At 40.1% G+C, this 21,131-nt stretch overlaps 1 protein-coding gene across 1 annotated transcript in view; it reads left to right on the forward strand.

Annotated features, from left to right (window-relative positions):
* LOC122548393 (pleckstrin homology domain interacting protein) overlaps window positions 1-21,131 on the forward strand; it is a 168,308-nt gene that overhangs the window by 59,208 nt on the left and 87,969 nt on the right. Inside the window, exons 4-7 of the mRNA XM_043686970.1 lie at window positions 646-716; window positions 10,541-10,641; window positions 13,211-13,251; window positions 14,825-14,923. Of these exons, the coding sequence (XP_043542905.1) occupies window positions 646-716; window positions 10,541-10,641; window positions 13,211-13,251; window positions 14,825-14,923 (312 nt within the window). The remainder of the gene's footprint in view (window positions 1-645; window positions 717-10,540; window positions 10,642-13,210; window positions 13,252-14,824; window positions 14,924-21,131) is intronic.

The raw sequence follows: 21,131 nt of genomic DNA on the forward strand, positions 1-21,131 counted from the left end.
TGTTTTCCCTGGAGCGTCGGAGGCTGAGGGGTGACCTTATAGAGGTTTACTAAATTATGAAGGGCATGGATAGGATAAATAGACCAAGTCTTTTCCCTGGTGTCGGGGAGTCCAGAACTAGAGGGCATAGGTTTGGGGTGAGAGGGGAAAGATATAAAAGAGACTAAAGGGCAACATTTTCACGCAGAGGGTGGTATGTGTATGGAATGAGCTGCTAGAGGTTGTGGTGGAGGCTGATACAATTGCAACATTTAAGAGGCATTTGGATGGGTATATGAATAGGAAGGGTTTGGAGGGATATGGGCTGGGTGCTGGCAGGTGGGAATAGATTGGGTTGGGATATCTGGTCGGCACGGACAGGTTGGACCAAAGGGTGTGTTTCCATGCTGTACGTCTCTCTGACTCTATAACTCTATAACAAAGTTCTCAAAATTACCTACAGTCTGTTTTGATAATAACGCAATAGTTAGTTATTGTTCCCATTGCCAAATTTTACATTGAATAATATTAAACATCAGGTTGAGGAAGAGGGTAATGATTTTCAAAGTAAATGGAAAATGTGTTACTTATTAGAGTTATGTATTAGGTAAGTTGGTAAGAACGCAATTATTCTAAATTTTTATTATCATTATGTTTTTAATACAGCCATCGGCCAATTAAATTTACTGAGCGACCAAGGCCAGGGGTTCAAATGATCTGTTCTTCTTTCAGTGCTGGTAAGTGCCACCATTCTCGGGCTGAAGAAGTTTCTCCTCATTTCCATTCTAAAGGGTCTTCCTTTTACTCTAAGACTGTGTCCTCAGATCCTAATCTCATAATTTAAAAAAAAACCTTAATTTAAAAAAATATATGTTTTAATAGTGTTCTGACTCTAGATAATTTAAGCTGTTTTGGTAACATTTTTCTAGAAACTATAGAATGGTGCTTGGTTTCAGGTGAATGGTTCAATAGTTTAATTTTTATTTTGTTGCTGAAGATAATGCAATTAGTTTTATGGAATATTCAGAGATGAGGAGTTGTGAATTTTGAATCTGAGATAGGTAACCTTTGGTCAAGCAAAAAGCACTAAGGGAAATGGGCCACGGGCAGGTATGTGGAATTAGGCCATTGATTAGCCATGATCTCATTGGATGGTGGAACAGACTTGAGGTACTGAGTGGCTACCTCTGTTCTTATGTTCCGATGAACCTCTAAATGTTTCATTTTGTTGAAGATACTACATAAATATGTGTTGTTACAGTGTTTTTGTTATTTCTTCCCCTTTTGGTTTTTAAAATGTATTGATTAGTGGGATGTGGACATTACTGGCTAGGCCAGCATTTATTGTCCGTCCCTCGTTATAGAGTCACAGAGCTGTACAGCATGAAAACAGACCCCAACTCATTCATAGATATCCTAATTTAATCTAGGCCAATTTGCCAGCATTTGGCCCATATCCCTCTAAACTCTTCCTATTCATATACCCATCCAGATGCCTTTTAAATGTTGTAATTGTACCAACCTCCACCTCGTTCTCTGGCAGCTCATTCCAAGCACTTACCACCATCTGCAAGACAAAGTCGTCCCTTGGGTCCCTTTTAAATCTTTCCCCTCTCACCTTAAACCTATGCTCTCTAGTTTTGGACTCTCTCACCCTGGGCAAAAGACCTTGGCTATACACTGTATCCATGCCCCTTGTGATTTTATAAACCTCTACAATGTCACCCCTCAGCTCCAGGGAAAATAGCCCCAGCCTAATCAGCCTCTTCCTTGTGTTGCCCTTGAGAAGGTGGTAGTGAGCTGCCTTCTTGAACTGCTGCAGTCTCCCATCTATTGGTTGACTGACAATGCCATTAGGGAGGGAATTCCAGGATATTGACCCAGTGCCTGTGAAGGAATGGCAATATGTTTCCAAGTCAGTTCGGTGAGTAGTGTGGAAGGGAATTTGAAGGTGATGGTGTTCCCATATATCAGCTGCCCTTGTCCTTCTAGTTAGAAGTGGTCATGGATTTGGAAGGTGCTGTCTGAGGATGTTTGGTGAATTTCTGCAGTGCATCTTGTAGATAGTACACACTGCTGCTACTGAGCATCATTGGTGGAGGGAGTGGATGCTTATGGATATGGTGCCAAAGTTAGCTGCTTTGTCCTGGATGGTGTCAAGCTTCTTTAGTGCTGTTGGAGATGTGCTCATCCAGGCAAGTGCGGAGCTTCCATCACACTCTTGACTTGTGCCTTGTCGATGGTGGACAGGCTTTGGGGAGTCAGGCGGTGAATTACACGTCTCAGTCTTCCTAGCCACTGACTTTCTCTTGTAACCACTGTGTTTATGTGGTGAGTCCAGTTGAGTTTCTGGTCACCGCCAGGATGTTGATGGAGATTCAGTGATGGCAACACCATTGAATGTTAAAGGACCATAGTTACATTGTCTCTTATTGGTGATGCTCATAACTTGGCATTTGTATGGCGTGAATGTTATTTGCCACGTCAAGCTAAGCCTGAATATTGTCCCCATCTTGTTGTATTTGAATTTGGACTGCTTCAGTATCTGAGGAATCATGAATAGTGCTGAATATGGTGATCATTGGTGAACATCCCCACTTCTGACCTTATGATGGAGGGAAGGTCATTGATGAAGCAGCTGAAGATGGTTGGACTAGGACACTACCCTGAGGAATCCCTGCAGAGATGACCTGGAGCTGAGATGACTGACCTCCCAACAACCATGACCATCTTCCTATGTGTCAGGTATGTCTCCAAACAACAGAGAGTTTGTCCCTTGATTCCCATTGATTCCAGCTTTGCAAGTACTCCTTGATGCCAAACTCAGTCGAATTCAGCCTTGATGCCAAGGGCTGTCACTTTCACCCCACCCCTGGAATTTAGCTCTTTTTTTCCATGTTTGAACCAAAGCTGTAAAGAGGTCAGGAGCTGAGTGGCCCTGACTGAATCCAAACTGGGCATCACTGAGCAGGTTATTGCTGAGCAGGTGCAGCTTGATGGCACGGTTGATGACACCATCCATCACTTTACTGATGGTCAAGAGTAGATTGATTGGGCAGCAGTTGGCTGGGTTGGATTTGTCTTGCTTTTTATGTCCAGGACATTTCTGGGCAATTTTCCACATTGTCGGATAGATGCCAGTGTTATAACTGTACTGGAAGAGCTTGGCTAAGGGAGCAGCAGATTCTGGACCACAAGTCTTCAGTGCTATTGCCGGAATGTTGTCAGGGCCCATTGCCTTTGCAGGATCCAGTGTCTTCAAACGTTTCTTGATATCATGCGGAGTGAATTGAATTAGCTGAACTCTGGCGTCTGTAATGCTGGAACCACTGGATGTGGCTGAGGTGGATCATCCACTTGGCACTTCTGGCTGAAGGTTGCTGTGGAAGTCACAGCCTTACCTTTTGCACTTGTTCCGGGCTCACCTCCAGAAAAATGTGCTGTTGCATCTATGGACCAATTTCTACTTCAGTCATTTGCATATTGAACACTATTAGTGAGTTGACAGTAGTTAAATTAATTTTTTGAGGCTGTTAATGTCTTCTGTATAGAAGATGGAAAACACCTGCTGTGCAGAGTTATATGTTATTCACTGACAGTTTTTTGTGTTTTATTTTAAGAGCAAATGTCTATCAGGACCAGTAGGTGACATCTGCTTTGGTTTTGCTAAGACCATTTCTTTTGTTCTTATTTTTAATATGGTTACAAAGAACTTGGATGGAAATTGGCTGTTGTGTTGTGATCCCAGCAGATGGTAAAACTGGACAAGTCTGATCCCAGAATGAAACCTGTCTTGATAGACTCTTAAGTTTTACTTTTTGCAATTTGGTTACTATATTCACAGGAGGCTACCAATGTACTTTTAGTAAAAGACATTATCAATTACATTAGGAAAAAAAGTCCCAAACTGTTTTACACTCTTGATGTACTAATTGAAAGGTTGTCATTAACAAATATCAGAAATAAACATTCAATCCTTTTACCCTCAACAACAATCTCACATGTACTCAAACCTCAGTAAAGGGTCACCCCCTTTCTACATTTAAATTCTTTTTAGTGGCTGCACTTGGTTTCTTTTAAAATATTTGTGCATTCACCTGATGGTGTAGCAAATTTCTCATCACAAGTCCTTTAAATTAACTGATTTTATGGCTAAATTTATTTTTAATGTGGACGCAAATTGGACTCCCACATTACTTCCACAGCCGTCGGTTCCTCAAGCTTTATCTTACTAACAGTAAACCAGTTATGGTAGCTCTTCAGCTCTCATTGTTTGGACACTGCTCAGTTAATAGCACTTTTTCTACCATAGACCTGTCTTCTCTGACAGAAACCTGAACTCTACTAATCTTCTGGGTGGTTCTTTCTTTCTGAAAAGAATCTCTGTATCTCTATCTTTTCCTGTCACAGGACACCTCATTATGAGGCAACAAAACTGATCAATTTTTAAAATCTCTTTTGCCTTTTTCTCTCAAGTACTGAACTGCTTATTGTTGGATAGAGAATTCCAAATTCTCACCTCCCTCTAAGTGAAGAAACTTGGGGGCTTATATCGGTCTTGAGCGGCCTGTACCTGAGACCATATTTCTGATTCTACTGTCCAGCTAGGGAAATATCTTATCCACATCTATCCTTTCAATCCTAATCAGAATTGTGCAAATTTCATTGAAATCACCTCCCATTCCTCAAAACTTCAAATGCAGGCCTAGTTTCTTCTGCCTCTTCCTAAGATAATCCTGCCATCACAAGGATTAATCTAGTAAACTTTTATTGCGAGTTTATTCTTCCTTAGATATGAAGATTAAAGCTGTACACAATATTTCAGGCACAGTATCACCAATAATCCATACAATTGCACCAAGTCTTCTTTACTTTAAATCCCATTGCATTGAAGGACAGAATACCATTTATTTTTCCAATTGCTTGCTGCATTTGCATGATCATTTTTAGTTTCTCTGTTTCTCATTTTAGATGCTTAATTTTTCTGTTTTTTTCCCTTTACATTCCATCAACAAACTGAGAGGAAGTTTGGGGAAGATTCAAGCAAACTTTTAAACGGACTTTGAACTGTTAGTTGAAGGAGTGAGGGATTTGGCAGAGATGGTGGATAACATTAAGTCAGTCAAATGGGTCACTCTTCGGTCCCGTTTCCTATTCTATACCTTGGCAGAATTTCCATGGTAGAGTCAGAAATCAGGAGTTTGGGGATTTTCTGAAGTCGCGCTTCCTCTTCCTGATCTGATAGTGCTTTCCCATGCTATTTTGCCAGTGGAGAAGTGAGCATGAACTGGAGTCGAGACTTCTGACTCGAGCAGTAGGCCCAGGTTGGAAACAGAGGCAGGCTGATGACAAGGCATAGGATGTGAAAAGGCCTGCTTCTGCCAGTGAGTCATGGTCTCAGTTCTGGAGATGGCTGTGAGGGCCCTTAACCCTCCTTTAATCTGATCTCACCCTGCTAACCCCTCCCAACCTTCTATTGTTATTCTTCTATAATAATAATGCCCCATACTAATGTGGAAAAGTCTTTGAGAAACTCATAAATCTGTCAAATCTAAATACGTTACTTCAATATGTGTGTTTAAAACAAAAATAGTAATTCTGTTGGCAAGTCATAAATCTGTCAGTACGACTAAGCTCACAATCGACTTGACAACTGTGTCAAGCAGGATCTGTTGGTTTCAACTTTGGCCAGGCTTTCCAAAGTGAATTTTAGTAAGGAGTTCAAAAGCTCCAAAGCTGAATTCAGTAAATCCCTGAAATCAGCCGAAAGCTCAGACATCTGTTAAAACTTTAAAACAACTAAACAATGGCTGAGCTTATCATGAAGGAAAATATTAAAGCATGTGGGACAGTTCACCAAATCAAATCTAAACTTCACTGTTATGCAATACAAAATAGTTTTTTTTTTCTGTTGATAATAAACTTTTATGTATCTGAAGGCCTTTTCACAATTTTTTACAAGATAATAGTTAAAGTACCTAGTCTGAACAAAACCCTACTATCAATTGCTATTTAAAACATATATACTTATGACTTGTTGTGAAGTTCATAACTCCATTTGAACATATGCTTGAAGTCCTGAATGGCCCACCTCAACACAGCTGGCAATATTGAGACACCTGGATGTGGGGTTACAAACTACCCACTTATACCGAACCAATCAAAATTACCATGATTGAAATAGAGGTGAGAAATCCAGGAATCATATGCTACCTACCATTTTTAAAGACCACGTCATGAGGTTTGCTCAGCCCTGGTCTCCTTTCTTTACTCTGTCCTCTCTCATTATGGTTCAACTGTCCCCAGTCTTTATCTGGTCCTTTCGTTTCCTCGTCATCCTCTACTCTCTCCAGCTCTTCTTTCAAACAATCATCTTTTACATCATTTGTTAAGATCATACCACATCTAATAATGTGAACTCCTGGCTTGTGCAGTAAACTTTTATTTTCTTCTATTCTACATACCTTTTTTCCCTACTTTGGCTTTATTTGGTGGTACTCTTAGTTTGTACTTCTTATCCAGTTCTATGGTAATTGGTTAATATTACCCCCATCACAACCCTGCTCTGTTGTTCCTTCTCATTATTTTTCAAAATTGTTCCTCAAGTTAAGCCCTGTGCGCCCCCCCCACCCCAGTTTACATCAATCTGGATCATACAGGTAGACAACCCTTTATCCAAAATCCTGAAATCTGAAAAGCTTTCGGAGGTTTTTTTTGTGAAGTTTTTTTTTCTCATTAACAAAGTTGTTTGGTGCACAAACAGTGAATCCAAATCCACACCCACTCGATGTGTGTCACTCAGATGACACGTGGGGTCGTGGCCCAGCACTGGAAGGCCTCAATTTAGTCTCAGGGCCGGTTTTACTCTGTGAGTCAGCTCCTCCGGTAAGAATTTTTAAAATTTCACCATCAAACTGTCACTTATTTTGAAAGTCGAAAAATTCTGAATTCTGAAAACCAGCTGGTCCCGAGCATTTCGGATAAAGGATTGTGCACTTGTACCAATTATTTGATGTGCCAGTACCCTTCACAACTGTACCCTGGTACTGGCACAGTTGTGAAGGCCATTCCAATGTTATAGCATACTGTTTTTTCCCCCTGTTTCAGTCATTGTGACATGCATTCAAGTCTCTAATCTTATCTACCCTGTACCAGTTTTCTCAGTAATTCAGATTTATTACCTTAGTGGTTCAGCTCTGTAATTTAGTTGCTAATTATTTGCTGTACTTTGTATGTAAATCTTTTGTGCACAAATATGCCCAGATCCCATTGTTCAGTATTATGCAATAGATGGAATGTATTTGGATATCCAGAAGCATTCAATAAGATGCCATATAAACAGTTATGACACAAAATAAAACTGCATGGTATTGGACTTGACATATTAGCACAGAAAGGTGATTAGCTAATTAACAAGAAACATGAAGGCATGATAAATGAATTATTTGTCAACCTATAGGGGAGTGCCACAGGGATCAATTCTGGGGCCTCAATTGTGTAAAATCTCTATTTATAACATTGATTAAGTTACTTTACTCAGAGAGTAGTAGGGGCTTGGAATGGCCTGCCTGCAACAGTAGTAGACTCGCTGATATTAAGGGTATTTAAATGAGCATTGGACATGCATATGGATAATAATGGAACGGTGTAGGTTAGGTGGGCATCTTTCGCAGGTTGGTGCAACATCGAGGGCCGAAGGGCCTGTAGCGCGGTGTAACGGTCTATATTCTATGTTCTATGTTCTATGTTCTAGTTGTTCATTCCCCTCTGTAGGTTCTTCTTTAGTCCATCCTATGTTTTCAATACTCACGTGAATCACATCAAATAGCTTTCAAGGTACACACTTTTGGCTGCAGGGAACAGGATCTATCTATACATTCTTTAAACTCTGTACATCTTAATGACTCCTTGCCTCGCAATGCCATGGTCAGCCTGTTCATTCTCCTTGTTCTCGTCCATATAAGTTGCGAGATCTTTGAACCTTATGACAGTTGCAGGACTGAGGCTCCCCCATTCCAGTCTTCTGAGTTGCCATGCCTGCTTCACTTGTAGCTACACCTTTCTGTACCTGACAAAATCTGAAGTACCTAGCTTAAGATGTGTGGCATAAAGTGTTCAGGTAACCTTTTCCCCTGTGTGACACGTGGCAGTGTCTGAAGCTTTTATTCTGTTTCACTAACTCTGAGCTGAGGTTCCTTGAGCTGCAGACACTTTGAGTTGTGGCTGTCATGAATCGCACTGGTGTCCATCAATTACCACATGCTAAAGTTTAAAGACACTACCTGTTCTACCATCTTTATGTTTTATTATTTTAACCTAAGTTTCTAATCAACCTGTTCAGAGATGTTATTACACATCTCTGGAGCAGATGGAACTTGAACTCAGGCCTCCCATCCAGGAGTAGGGACACTACCACTGTGCCACAAGAAGGCCTTCCTATCAGCTTTATTGTGTTTAATGTAATAAATTAGGCTTCCAGTTTAGAAATATCAATCAATTGTTTTCCATGGTCATTCAAAGCAGTTCAATAAGCTAAGCTATAAATGGAATGCAGTACTTACATTCCTTTCCATAGCAGATTAAGATTCTGTCCATGTTGTATCCAGAGGGACTAAATCATAAAAAAATCACCAATTTGAACATCTAATTAAAACTTTGAACACTCTTCAGCTTTTGGAGGTTGAAACAGATGTTATAAAAGGCAATACCCCTTTCTCCTACGGCACTTAATTCCCACCTGCACCAAATTCCCAAATTAACACTGAGGTCTTGTCACACTCTGTACAGGCAAAACCTACTTTAATGGATGATTCTTATCCAACTTGGAACTGCTAACTCAGGTTCCTGCCGTAGTGATTAACACCTATTCAATTTTAGCTCAGCGACAAATAACTGCCAGGCAGTTTTGTTAACTGTATTGCCAGATAGATTCTCATCTGCACCAAATTCAAAAATAGCATTCATACCTCTGAGTACTTGGGCTTTGTCGCAACTTGTGCTACCACGCTCGCCTAATCACTTTCTCATCATACCCTTGCCTGCGCTATTCTTTATTTTGTAACATTTCTCTGCTGCCTTTGCTTCTCTTTTCCATGTTTCTCAGCTGATTTTATTTTAAATCATTTTCTTTGCTGTTCTTTCTCTTCCCTTACTCATTCTCTACATCCTTGCTCCTACCCTCCCTTCCAGGTTGATGTAAAACCCCAGTTCTAGTACGAATTGGGAAAAGTAGCAATTTTGATTAAGTGCTAATTTAAAAAGTTCTCCACTGATAATTAACCTTTGAATGAATTAAACTCAATCTTATAAAATTGAAATTCCAGGGTCAGAGAACAGTGATTATCACATGGTTGTTTTTGGAGATAAAGACAATCACGTCCATCCTTTAGGACATTTGGTAGGGTTCTGCAAGGTATGCAGGTGACTCTTAAAAGTTGAACTGAGGATTGGAGCATTGTGCTGCAAACAGGATAGGATCTCACAGATGGTTGAGCTTCTGACTAAAGATTTTCTCTTTGTCTTGGGTTTGCCTAGGATATGCATTTATTTTAGGTCACACCCTTTCTTCCTTTGATGGTCCCAGTTGCAGTTAATTTGGACAAACAACTCCATAATCTGGCTTACTTCCACAACTCATGAACAGTGCCTTCACACTGTACTTGTAACTTACCTTGTCTCTAATTTTTCCTGCTGCTGGATAGACCTTTGAGATCCATGTGGGCCAACCCCTTCTGGAACTGGAAGTGAATACTTACACCTGTTGATCAGTGTGTGTATAAACACCATGCAAATGCTTCGAGAGAATATTGCTTGTGATGCTTTCTTTTGGTTGCCATCAAAGCACATTCCAGATCCAACCTGTCCATAGAGGAGCGTAGTTAGTAAACAAAAATGTTCGGAATTCTGGCTGCATAACCAGGCAGCTCAGTTGTGATTGTCTCAGTATGTTGTTGATGCTTGGTAAGCCAGCTTGATTAAGCACCTCAGTATCTGTATGTTGTTACTTGTTACATTGTTAAAAATTCTCTTTTGTTGATTATACCAGCTCTAAAATTTTCTGACACATTTAGTGGGGACTTGGTGTGCAACTGCAACAACTTCATGCCATGGTAATGATACAACATGAAGCACAATTGCAGGACATATGGAGGAATAGATATTTCTGATGATAAATGCCTGATTTTTCACATTTGACTGCACAGCTACAGATGTCAGAGGTTGTCAGAGTTTCTCCAATATGTCAGTGATACTGTTGGTCTCATCCTCATTATCTCCATGAAATTCAGACCGGGAAGTGACCTCTTCTTCGTAAATTGTGTCATAATTTAAAATTACATTGTGTGAAAGAAAGGGGAGATAAAAGGGATATTTAAACTAGTCTTGTAAAACTGATTAGGATGCTTTGCTGATTCTGAGACTAAAAGTCATACAGAGAGCTTATTCCTGTGTGATCATTACTCTCTATCCTCGTGAGAAAGATCACAGTTAAATAAGTCATCTTCAAAATATTAGTCAGATGTCTATAATGTATGCCTACATGAGTCTGTCTCTTTCATTACAGGTGGAATGTTTTTGGCAACGGGGAGCACAGATCATATTATAAGAGTTTACTACTTTGGGTCAGGGCAACCTGAGAAGATTTCAGAGTTGGAATTTCATACTGTAAGAGTCTTTATTTTATAGGAATGTTAGATGAAATCCCACGTTGAAAAGGAAATGAATGGCATGAACATGAAATAATATAATGAAATATACTTGTAAGAAATGATAAATGTTAAAATCACTGTTATTAAATATGATCAAAGAGTCTTTCAGCTGAGGAGATGAATTTTGGGTTATGTTTGGTCTTTGGAAAAGCTGTCCGATTTAGTCCCTCACTATGCCCTTATTTTCATAACCCACTTCATTAGCCATCATCAAGTACAAGTGAATGTTTTGTGAAATCGCCCATGGAATCCCTTTCCACCAAAACAATCAATTTTGTGAAAACGTTATTCCTAATTTCCTGACTTTTTGTCATTATTTTGAATGTATGATATTCGGTTACCTCCTTACTTCATGGAGAAAACCATACAATTAGTAAGAAAGTATCAAATCCCCTAACAGATTTGAATACATATATTAAGTTTTTACTCCAAGGAGAATTCCAGTTTCTCCAATCACCACATAATTTAAGCCTTTCATCCACAGGAAACCTTCCCTAATCTTCTGTGTATTACTCCTAAAATAAAGAATTGTACACAACACTTGAAGTGAGGCTAATCTGTGATTTGTAAAGAGTGACTTGTTGTTTTTAATTGTTCAGAGCTGCTGCATACAAATCCAACTAAATACCTCATGAGCTTTCTTAAGTGCTTTATCAATTTATCCTGTGACCTTCTAAGATCTGTGAATGTGCACCCATGGATCTCTCTTACAGTATCCTCATATCAGCGCCATTAGGAATAGACTGTCTCTTTCTCTCTGTTGTTTCTTCCAAAGTGCATCACTTCATATTATTGACTTTAAATTATATTTACCCCATGTGACTGCTTATTTCATCTGCCTGTTTTTGATCTCCTAAAACCTGACACTATCCAAATCACCACTTACAATGCTTTCAAGTTTTCTATCACATATTTTAATATTATGCTCCTTGTACCCAAGTCCAATTCATTTATATTTTACTGGTAAAACAATAATCCTAGTACCAATCTATCATATAATCAATAATCTGTTACACATATAAGACTTACTGTGTGCTTACTATTCAGTTTCAAATTAATTCCGAGCTCCTATATTAATGCAGAAAACAGTATGAAAACTGTCAGTATCTGCAGCACCAGTTTCACCTGGTGCCATTAGGCTGTTAAAGGAAGTGTGGATAGAAAAAGACTAGGCTGCTTGTTCTCATCTCAGCCCTGGGGCCAAAGGTAACCATCCAATAAAGCCAAGTTTAACATGTGACAATATAATATTTGAAATGTTTAATTCTAATATAGTTTATACCTCAATGTAACTGATGATTCATACTAAATTCATTTAATTGTCAGTCTTTTAGCTAGGATACCGTAGAGTTTCATGGGGTTATGCTCGACACACCAAATGTTATTGATGTACTAAAGCAGGACTACCATTCAGCCCTGGTTCTGAAGAAATCAATGTCTTTTTTCAATTTCTTGCTGCCACCAATTTGCCGAGCAAGTGACTTGTTGGTGGATTATACCCCTCCTTGAAAAGGTCCGTTTTTAATCTTTGAAGAACATAGAAACAAGAGTAGACCAGGCTACCTGTCAAGCCTGCCCATCTGTTTTCCCTCTCCCTGTTTTAAGTGGCTATAGGCCAACTATACCTCTTATTATATGTCTTTGGATTCTCAACGTACTTTACCCCTCACTTCCATGAGTTTGAACTCTAATTAAAGTCTTTTCTCTCTTCCCTTATTCCCTCCCTATTTCTTATCCTTCTATTCCTTCTCATCACTATACCCAATGCCCCTCCTTCCTCTTTCCTCTTTTTCTCTCTTCCCCACCAACTCCATCACCGTCATTACAAGTCACTACACTGGTCTGTGCCAGTAATCTAATCTAGCACAGTATTTCATATGAAAACAAAGCTAAGGATTTACTGATTAAAGATATTGAAGTAAACTGCTAACAAATTACTCCCAGATGTTGAATCTGGGGAAGCCGGGTGGCCACTGGTCAGTGGGGTTTGCTCCCCGTTTGAGAGTGATGTACATGGGAATAATGCACTTTATTAGATAGAATTTCAAAAACAAACATGAGAATTAATTACTTGGACATGAAAATACTTAAGGGAGGTATGCAACAAAGACTCCGAACTGAACCATCTCCATTCTGGGGGTAGGCTGCAGAGCCTTCTTCATTCTTTAATTGCTTTAATTGTGAGTGTGGGAAATGCCTGTGCTGCAGGCGAGTGCTGTGGGCATATAGAAGCTTTGAGCTCAACCTTTTGGTAGACTGGAATCAGTTTGCATCACTTGGAACTGGATAGCTTATTACTGTTAACTTTGCAAAGGGCAATCCTAATGAGGGTCCAACACAATCATGACAAGGAATGATGACAGAAGATCAGTTTTGAATATTGGAAGATCCATGCAAAAGTTTACCTATCTAGAAAATGGAGCATCTGAGATACAGACTGATTTATATTATGGGTTTTTAATAAAGAAAGAGACCAGTATGATGATTGCTACCTCACTTTCGTTCCTGTTTATATTTTTTGTTAGGACAAAGTCGACAGTATTCAGTTCTCCAACATGAGTGACAGGTAAGAGTTAAACTTGCCACTTCCTATGCTTCCTGATGTGCTGAACTTGATGCCCTTATACTTCAGACTTCTGAAAATGTAAATTGTTAGAATTATAAGATGTTACTACAGAACAGAAACTGAACTGTCAGCCATCAAGTAAGAATTTTTCCACATATAATCATATATTTATAGAGCACAAAAGAGAGCCATTTGGCCCATTATGACTGCCTGCTCTTTGCTAGAGTAACACAAATCTACTGTCACTACTTCAACACTTTTTGAGCATTTGCTCCTCTGCACTCTTAGAACCCTAATCATTTTTTAAAAAGTGATTTAATTTCTACCTGGAAGATTTCATGGATAGTTTGAAACATTCATGTCATCATACTGTCACTGGACTAGTATTCCAGGGGCCTAGAGTAATGCTGTGAGGAAGGGTCACCGGACTTAAAACATTAACTCTGATTTCTCTTAACAGATGTTGCCAGACCTGCTGAGCTTTTCCAGCAATTTCTGTTTTTGCTTCTGTTTTACAGCATCCGCTGTCCTTTCAGTTTTATTTAATGCTCTGAGGACATAGTTTCAAATCCTGGATGGCAGTTTAAATTCAGTTAATAATTCTGGAATTGAAGATTGGTCTCCATAATATTGAGCATGGAGCTATAATTGATTTCATCTGACTCATAAATGCCCTCTGGGAGGGGAATCAGCCATCCTTTCCAGTCTGGCTTACATGTGAGTCCAGATCAGTGGTAATGTGGTTGACTCTTAATTGCCCAAGAAGTGGTTTAGAACGCCACTCAGTTCACAGGCAGTTAGGAATAGGCATTAAATGGTGTCCTTGCTGAAGATACCGAACACCTAAAAAATAATTTTTTAAAAAAGCACTTATTACTCACCCTCTGTGTAAATATTTTTGACCTCCTTTATTAAAATATTAAAATGTTATGGATAGGTTGAAACCCTATCCTTGTTTAAGGTTTTTTGAAGTGTTTCTATTCCATGTTTGAATTAAGGTTACATTCTCTTTCCTACCACTAATGTTATGCTAACTATTCTATAGTTCCTTAGGTTTATTATATTTTCTGTTTTAGATTAGATTAGATTCCCTACAGTGTGGAAACAGGCTCTTTGGCCCAACCAGTCCACACCGACTCTCTAAAGAGTAACTCACCCAGACCCATTTCCCCTCTGACTAATGCACCTAACACTATGGGCAATTTAGCATGGCCAGTTCACCTGACTTGCACATCATTGGACTGTGGATGCATCCGGAGGAAACTCACGCAGACACGGGGAGAATGTGCAAACTCCACACAGACAGTCGCCCTAAGCTGGAATCAAACCTGGGACCCTGGTGCTGTGAGGCAGCAGTGGTAACCACTGAGCCACTGTGCAAATATACAAATAACGTTAGCTGTCTGCCAGTCTGTTAACACAATTCCATTTTCTATATTTTTCATATGTCACCTCCCTAAACAATTAGTAAAGTCACCATAGTCCTGCCAGACTATAGGGCTGATCTCTCATTAGAGAGATAACCGGTGGAGGTATATGTAAGTTACATGTGAAGTCTTGACTCTGTTGGTAGGTTTGTTAGTGGAAGTCGAGATGGGACCGCAAGGATCTGGCAGTTTCGACGGCAAGAGTGGAAGAGCATTTTACTGGATATGGCTGTTAAACCAGCTGGGTGAGTAACTAGCTCTATCTGCACACTGACTTTGCTCTGTACTGAGAAGAATTATTGCTCTGACATCCTGGACATTAGTCCAGAAATATGCTGTTTTGCAAATTATGCAGGCAAACTGTAAAAATAGTTTCTTTAACATATTTCATGAAAAACCAGCACTGAAAAGATTTCCAGATCAGGCTTTTGGCTTGAATGTGTGAGAAACTGCTGATGTAGAAGGTTCTGAGTACATATTATTTGAAATTAGTAGTCAGTGGTATGATTGGAGCGAAACAGCATGTGAGAAATAGCAAGAATGTAGATGTATCTCAACAGTAACAATTGTTTTTGTTTTGGTAATGACCTAATTGGCTATCAATCCATATGATTGACTGCATCAGGAGTCATTTGATCTTATGTGATCTGATGCTACTTCACAAAACGAGTCAATTTTTATTGCTATTGTTATCCAATAGAATCCAATTGAATGTTTTTTTGTAGCTGATCAATAACAGATTCTGAAAGAACAGACCTGTTTTGTCCATTGTATTCACTATCAAAAGTGAAGCCATGACTTGATCCCAAATCTTCGTATCACTGCAATTGCATTGAACAAATCCAGTTTCATTTGTTTTAATTTGATTATAAATACTAAAATTTCAATAATTAAAAAAAAACAAATTTTCAAATCTTAACTGGTAGAGTATTTTACATTAACTGACAATACTTGGCAGCAATTGGTGCCAAACATAGTATTACGTCCGTGTTTGTTTGTGTCTGTCTCTAATGAGAGAACAGTGCTATGGTCCACTGGGATAGTGCAACCTTATTATATTTACTCTAGTTATTGTTCATTGCTAAGGTCAACTGGTCATTCTAGTATCTCATTGTTTTAGAGCCGATGTCAGTCTGTAACAAACCTTTCTCAGAGTATGAATGGAACAGGGACATTATCTAGATATGTTTAGACCAAATTTGTGTAGTGCTGAAGTATGGTGTCTTCAGTGTAACCATCTCATACTGTCGGCCCATCTTTAGTTTTATGCTGTCTACTGTTACTACAAAATAGACAGCCTTCTTCGGACCCCCTCCAATGCCAGCACAACCTTCCTTACTCCTTGCTACCTTCCCCTACCCTCCTCTCTGACCTATCACCTCCATCCCCACCTCCATTCACCTATTATACTCTTTGCTACCTTCTCCCCAGCCCCACCCCCCCATTTATCTCTCCACCCTGGAGGCTTCCTGCCTCTATTCTTGACTAAGGGCTTTTGCCCGAAACACTGATTTTCCTGCTCCTTGGATGCTGCCTGACCTGCTGTGCTTTTCCAGCACCATACTGATCTAAACACATGGGGCCCAAATCTGCTTACAGTATTCCACATGCAGTCTGACTGGAACCTGATACATGCTCAGCAGTATATTTCTGCTCTTGCATTTTAGCCCTCTCGAAATGAATGCTAACATTGCATTTTTCTTCCTAACTGTCAACTGAACTTGCAAGTTAACCCTAAGAGAATCCTGAACAAGTATCTTTGTGCTAAAAGTGCATAATCTCACATTTTCCCACATTGTATTTTATCTTGTACTTCTTTGCCCACTCTCCCAGCTTGGCCACGTCCTTTTGCAGCCTCCTTGCTTCCTCAGCATTACCTGTCCCTCCACCTATCTTTGTACCATCTACAACTAAGCAGTAATGTTCCCAGTTCCTTTATCCACATTGTAAATGTACAATGTGAATAATTGTGATCCCAATACAGACTGTTGTGGAACTCCACGACTCACTAGTTGCCATTCTGAAAAAGACCCCTTTATCCCTCCTTTCCGTCTTCTGCCAGTCATCCTCAATCCATGCCATTACTTTGCCCCTAACACCATGGGCTGTCATTTAGCAACGATCTTTGTGGATCCTTGTGAAGGACCTTCTGGAAATTCAAATAGATCACGTCCACTGGCTCTCCTTTGTCCAACTTGCTTGTTACCACCTCAAAGAGCTCTGATTGATTTGTCAGTCATGACCTCCCCTGATGAACTTAGTCCTATTTTAACCATCCACTTCCATGCAATCTTATCCTTAATAATGGACACTAAAATCTTACCAACAACCAGGGTGAAGCTAACTGGCCCATTGTTTTGTCTTCTGCTTCCCTTCCTTCTAATACAGGGGTGATACATTAACCATTTTTCAGTCCTCTGGGAACCTCCCTGTCTCCAGTGATTCCTAAAGATCATGATCAATGCCTCTACAGTCTCCTTCAGAGCTCTGGGGTGTAGCCTATCTGGTCTGGGCAATTATCCATCTTCAGATCATTCAATTTCCCGAGTATCTTCTCCTTAATGATGGCCATGACACTTACCTCTGCTTCCTGACTCTCTTGAATTCTGGTATGTTGCTGGTGTTTTTCACTATAAAAACTGATGCAAAGTGCTTATTCAGTTCTTTTCTTTGTCCCCCTTTACTACTTCTCCACCCTCATTTTCCTGTGGTCCAATATCCTCTATTTTAGCTTTTAGATATCTGAAAAAAACCTCTTGTAATCTTCTTTTATATTACTGGCTAGCTTATTCTCATATTTCATTTTTTCCCCTACTGTTGCTTTTATAGTTATCCTCTGCTGGTTTTTAAAAGCTTTCTAATCCTCTGGCTTTCCAATAATCTTCACCACATTGTATGTTTTCACTTTTGGTTGTATGCTGTCCCTGACTTCCCTTGTTAGCCATGGTTGCCTCGTCCTCCCCTTGATATTCCTTTTCTTCCTTGGGATGAATTTCTTTGTGTGCCTCCTGAATTACTGCCAGAAACTCCTGCCACTGCAGCTTCACCATCTTCCCCGCTAAGTTCCCCCTCCAATCAACAATGACCAGCTCCTCCCTTCTATCTTTGTAGTTACCTCTACTTAATGCAGTACTGTTGCATGTGATTTCAGCTTCTTCCCCTCAAACTGCAGGGTGAATTCTATTATTATAATGTCACTGAGCCCCTAGGGGTACCTTCGTCTTAATCAATGCTGCCTTGTAACACATCACAAAATCCAGTATTCCTTCATGGGCTGTACCACCGGCTGCTCTGAAAAACCATCTTGTCGACATTCCATTTCTTGAGATCCACTACCAAACTGATTTTCGCTGCACGTTGAAGTCCGCCATGACTATATTAATACTGTGGTTCCTTTCTTGCATGCCTTTTCTGTCTTATGATTTACTTTCTTCCCCACATCCACGACAACGGATGAATGGGCACCGCACAACAATCAACAAACAGGAGGGTTCCCTCCCAGTTGGGGAACACTTCAGTGGTCCAGGATATTCAGCCTCGGACCTTCGGGTGACCATCCTCCAAGGTGTACTTCGGGACAGGAGCAGAGAAAAGTGGCCGAGCAGAGGCTGATAGCTAAGTTCGGTACTCATAGGGAGGGCCTCAAGCGGGACCTTGGGTTCATGTCACATTACAGGTGATCACCATTGCACTACACACACACACAGATATTCCTACACACACAAACACTCACATACACACGGACACAGGTGCACACAGACACCCACACACGCCCTTATAGACACACACACTCCCACACTCTCACATGCACCCCGTCGGAGACTTAAGACACTCTGCACTCACTACACACACACACACGCACACACATTCTCACACTCACAACCCCCACCCCAGACAGACACACATACACAGACAGACAAAGACCCACATGCACACATATATTTTGTGGGGTGAATTTGTACTTGCCGAGTTATATTGTACTTTGCTCAAAAATTGCATGCATTCATGTAGAACTCTGAGCTCAAAAACTGCATGAATTTATGTAAAACTCTGTTATCTCACTTTTTAGATTAGAATCAATCTAAACATCATGGCATAGACAGAGAACACAGGGGGCTAACACCTTCAACATATTGTCTAACTATCACCCATTGTTAACAGCTAACCCGAGAATGCAACTTTTTAAAAAAAGGTTTTGTGATTTACACATGAAAGAAGTGAAACTATCACTGTATTCTAACAGATGAAAGGCTTAACAGACAATCAATTTTTCAGTGTATAATTTCAGTTACATCACACTGTAAATTTTTGCTATACATTCTGTGTTACGATCGAGCCCTCCACTATCACCTGATGAAGGAGCGTCGCTCGAAAGCTACTGTGCTTCCAATTAAACCTGTTGGATTATAACCTGGTGTTGTGATTTTTAACTTTGTACACCCCAGTCCAACACCGGCATCTTCAAATCATTATAAATTTTCATTCTTTTCTTCAAAATCCACTGGATCTTTTCCTTTCCCCATCTCTGTAACCTCCATAACCTTCAAAGCTTTTGTGGTATCAGTGTTCCTTCTTTTCTATTCTCCTGCACTTTCCCTGATTTTAATTGCCAACCATTGGTAACAATGCTTTCTGTCTTGATCCTAAGCTGTGAAAATCCTGCTCTTAAACCACTCCACCCTGTGCCACGCTCTGTAAGTCTTCATAATGCTTCAGAACAATTACTTCTTTTGGATTAGTATTTCTTACTGTGAACCAGTAACAAATTTCGACAGCACTCCTGCAGAGTACTTGGGAATGTTTTGATGTGTCAAAGGTCTGTACAAATGACAAGTTCAGTGAAAAGTGAGGAGGACTTGCTGAGAGCAGCATCAAGCATAAGTAAAAATGAGATGTCAACCTGGTGCAGCTACAACAGTGGAATACTTGCATTCCAAGTAGCATATGCAACAGGTAATAAACCAAGCTAAATGATCCTAGAACTAACAGATCAGATCCAAGTCTTACAGGCCTACCACATCCAGTCATGATACTGATCTCCTATGTCACGAAACTTTGTCGCCAGCAGCCCCTTAGTCATGCTAAGATGATGTCACGTAAGCTAAAGAATGAGCTGAGATTTGATGTTAATATTCAGTATGAAGCTGGAAACTTACGGGTCTGAATGTCAACATAAATTAGCCTCAAATATAGATTTTGGCTTCTTCAGGCATCCAGTCATGAATGGTGGTGGACAATTTAACAACGAACAGGAGGAAGGTGTTCCTTGTCCTCATTCTCAGTTATGGGGAAGCCCAACAAGTCAGTGCTAAAGAGGAGGCCGTAGCATTGCAAGCACCTTCAGCCAGAAGTGGTGAGAGGTGATCCACCTCAGCTAACTCCTGAAGTCCACAGCATCACAGATGCCAACCTTCAGCCAATTTGACCGACTTCATATGATATCAAGAAGGCTGCATTTAAGGCCAATGCCACCAGTAGGTGGAGCACCTTGTGCACTTGCTCAGAATTACAAACGTGATGGAGCAGTAGTTGCCGATAATAGCAATTTCAGGCTTTGGAATCTGGTTGCTTGGATTTGTCAGCATTTCCACTATTATATTTTTCTACGCCCAGAATGATAGAAAGATGACTTAATGAAACTTAATTCTTTCTTGTCCAACAATATCTCTTTACCTCTGCATAGAATGTTAATTTTCCTCTTTCTGTGAAGTGGACACGGGTGCAGGGGCAGGTGGTGGTGGTTAATTTGTGACCACAAAGCAAATTTATATTTGAGGCTGATTTATTTGACATTCAGCCCTGTGAATTCCAATTTCATGTTGAACATTAACTTAGAACCTCAGCTCAGTTGATTTTTTTGTGACATTATTTGAGCATGCATGGGGAATGCTGGCAACTGAAATTTCTGCCGTGCGTGTGGCCTTCTCTTGCACAAACAGAACCCAATGGCCATCTTTAATATTGCCATGCATTGGGAATAATTCTGGCAATGGTAGTAAGATTTGTGCTTTAGAACTATCCAAAGTGCCAGCTGAACTCTTCCTGTACAGCTACAAGGCTGAACTGAAGCTGAAAATGTGAAAAATTGTCTAGGTATGTCCTGTTCAGGAAAAGCAGGACAAGTCAAACCTGGCCAGTTACCAACTAATCAGTCTACTTTCAGTCATCAGCATTAAAATGGATGGCCTTCAACAGTGGTTTCAAATAGTATTTACAAATGAATAACACTGCCTGATGTTCAGTTTGTGTTCAACAAGCCGCCTCAGCTCTTCATTACAGTCTTGGTCCAAGCATAAACAAAAGAGCTGAACTCAAGGGAGCAACTGTGGGTAACTATCTGGGACATCAAGGCAGCATCTGACTGCATGGGAGCAAGCAGCCTTATGAAAACTGGAAAAAAGTTAAATTATTAAATCCAATTATTAAATTCAGTTGTGTCTTTTATACAAATAG

The sequence above is a fragment of the Chiloscyllium plagiosum genome, chromosome 3 (assembly GCF_004010195.1).
Source record: "Chiloscyllium plagiosum isolate BGI_BamShark_2017 chromosome 3, ASM401019v2, whole genome shotgun sequence".
Lineage (NCBI taxonomy): Eukaryota > Metazoa > Chordata > Chondrichthyes > Orectolobiformes > Hemiscylliidae > Chiloscyllium > Chiloscyllium plagiosum.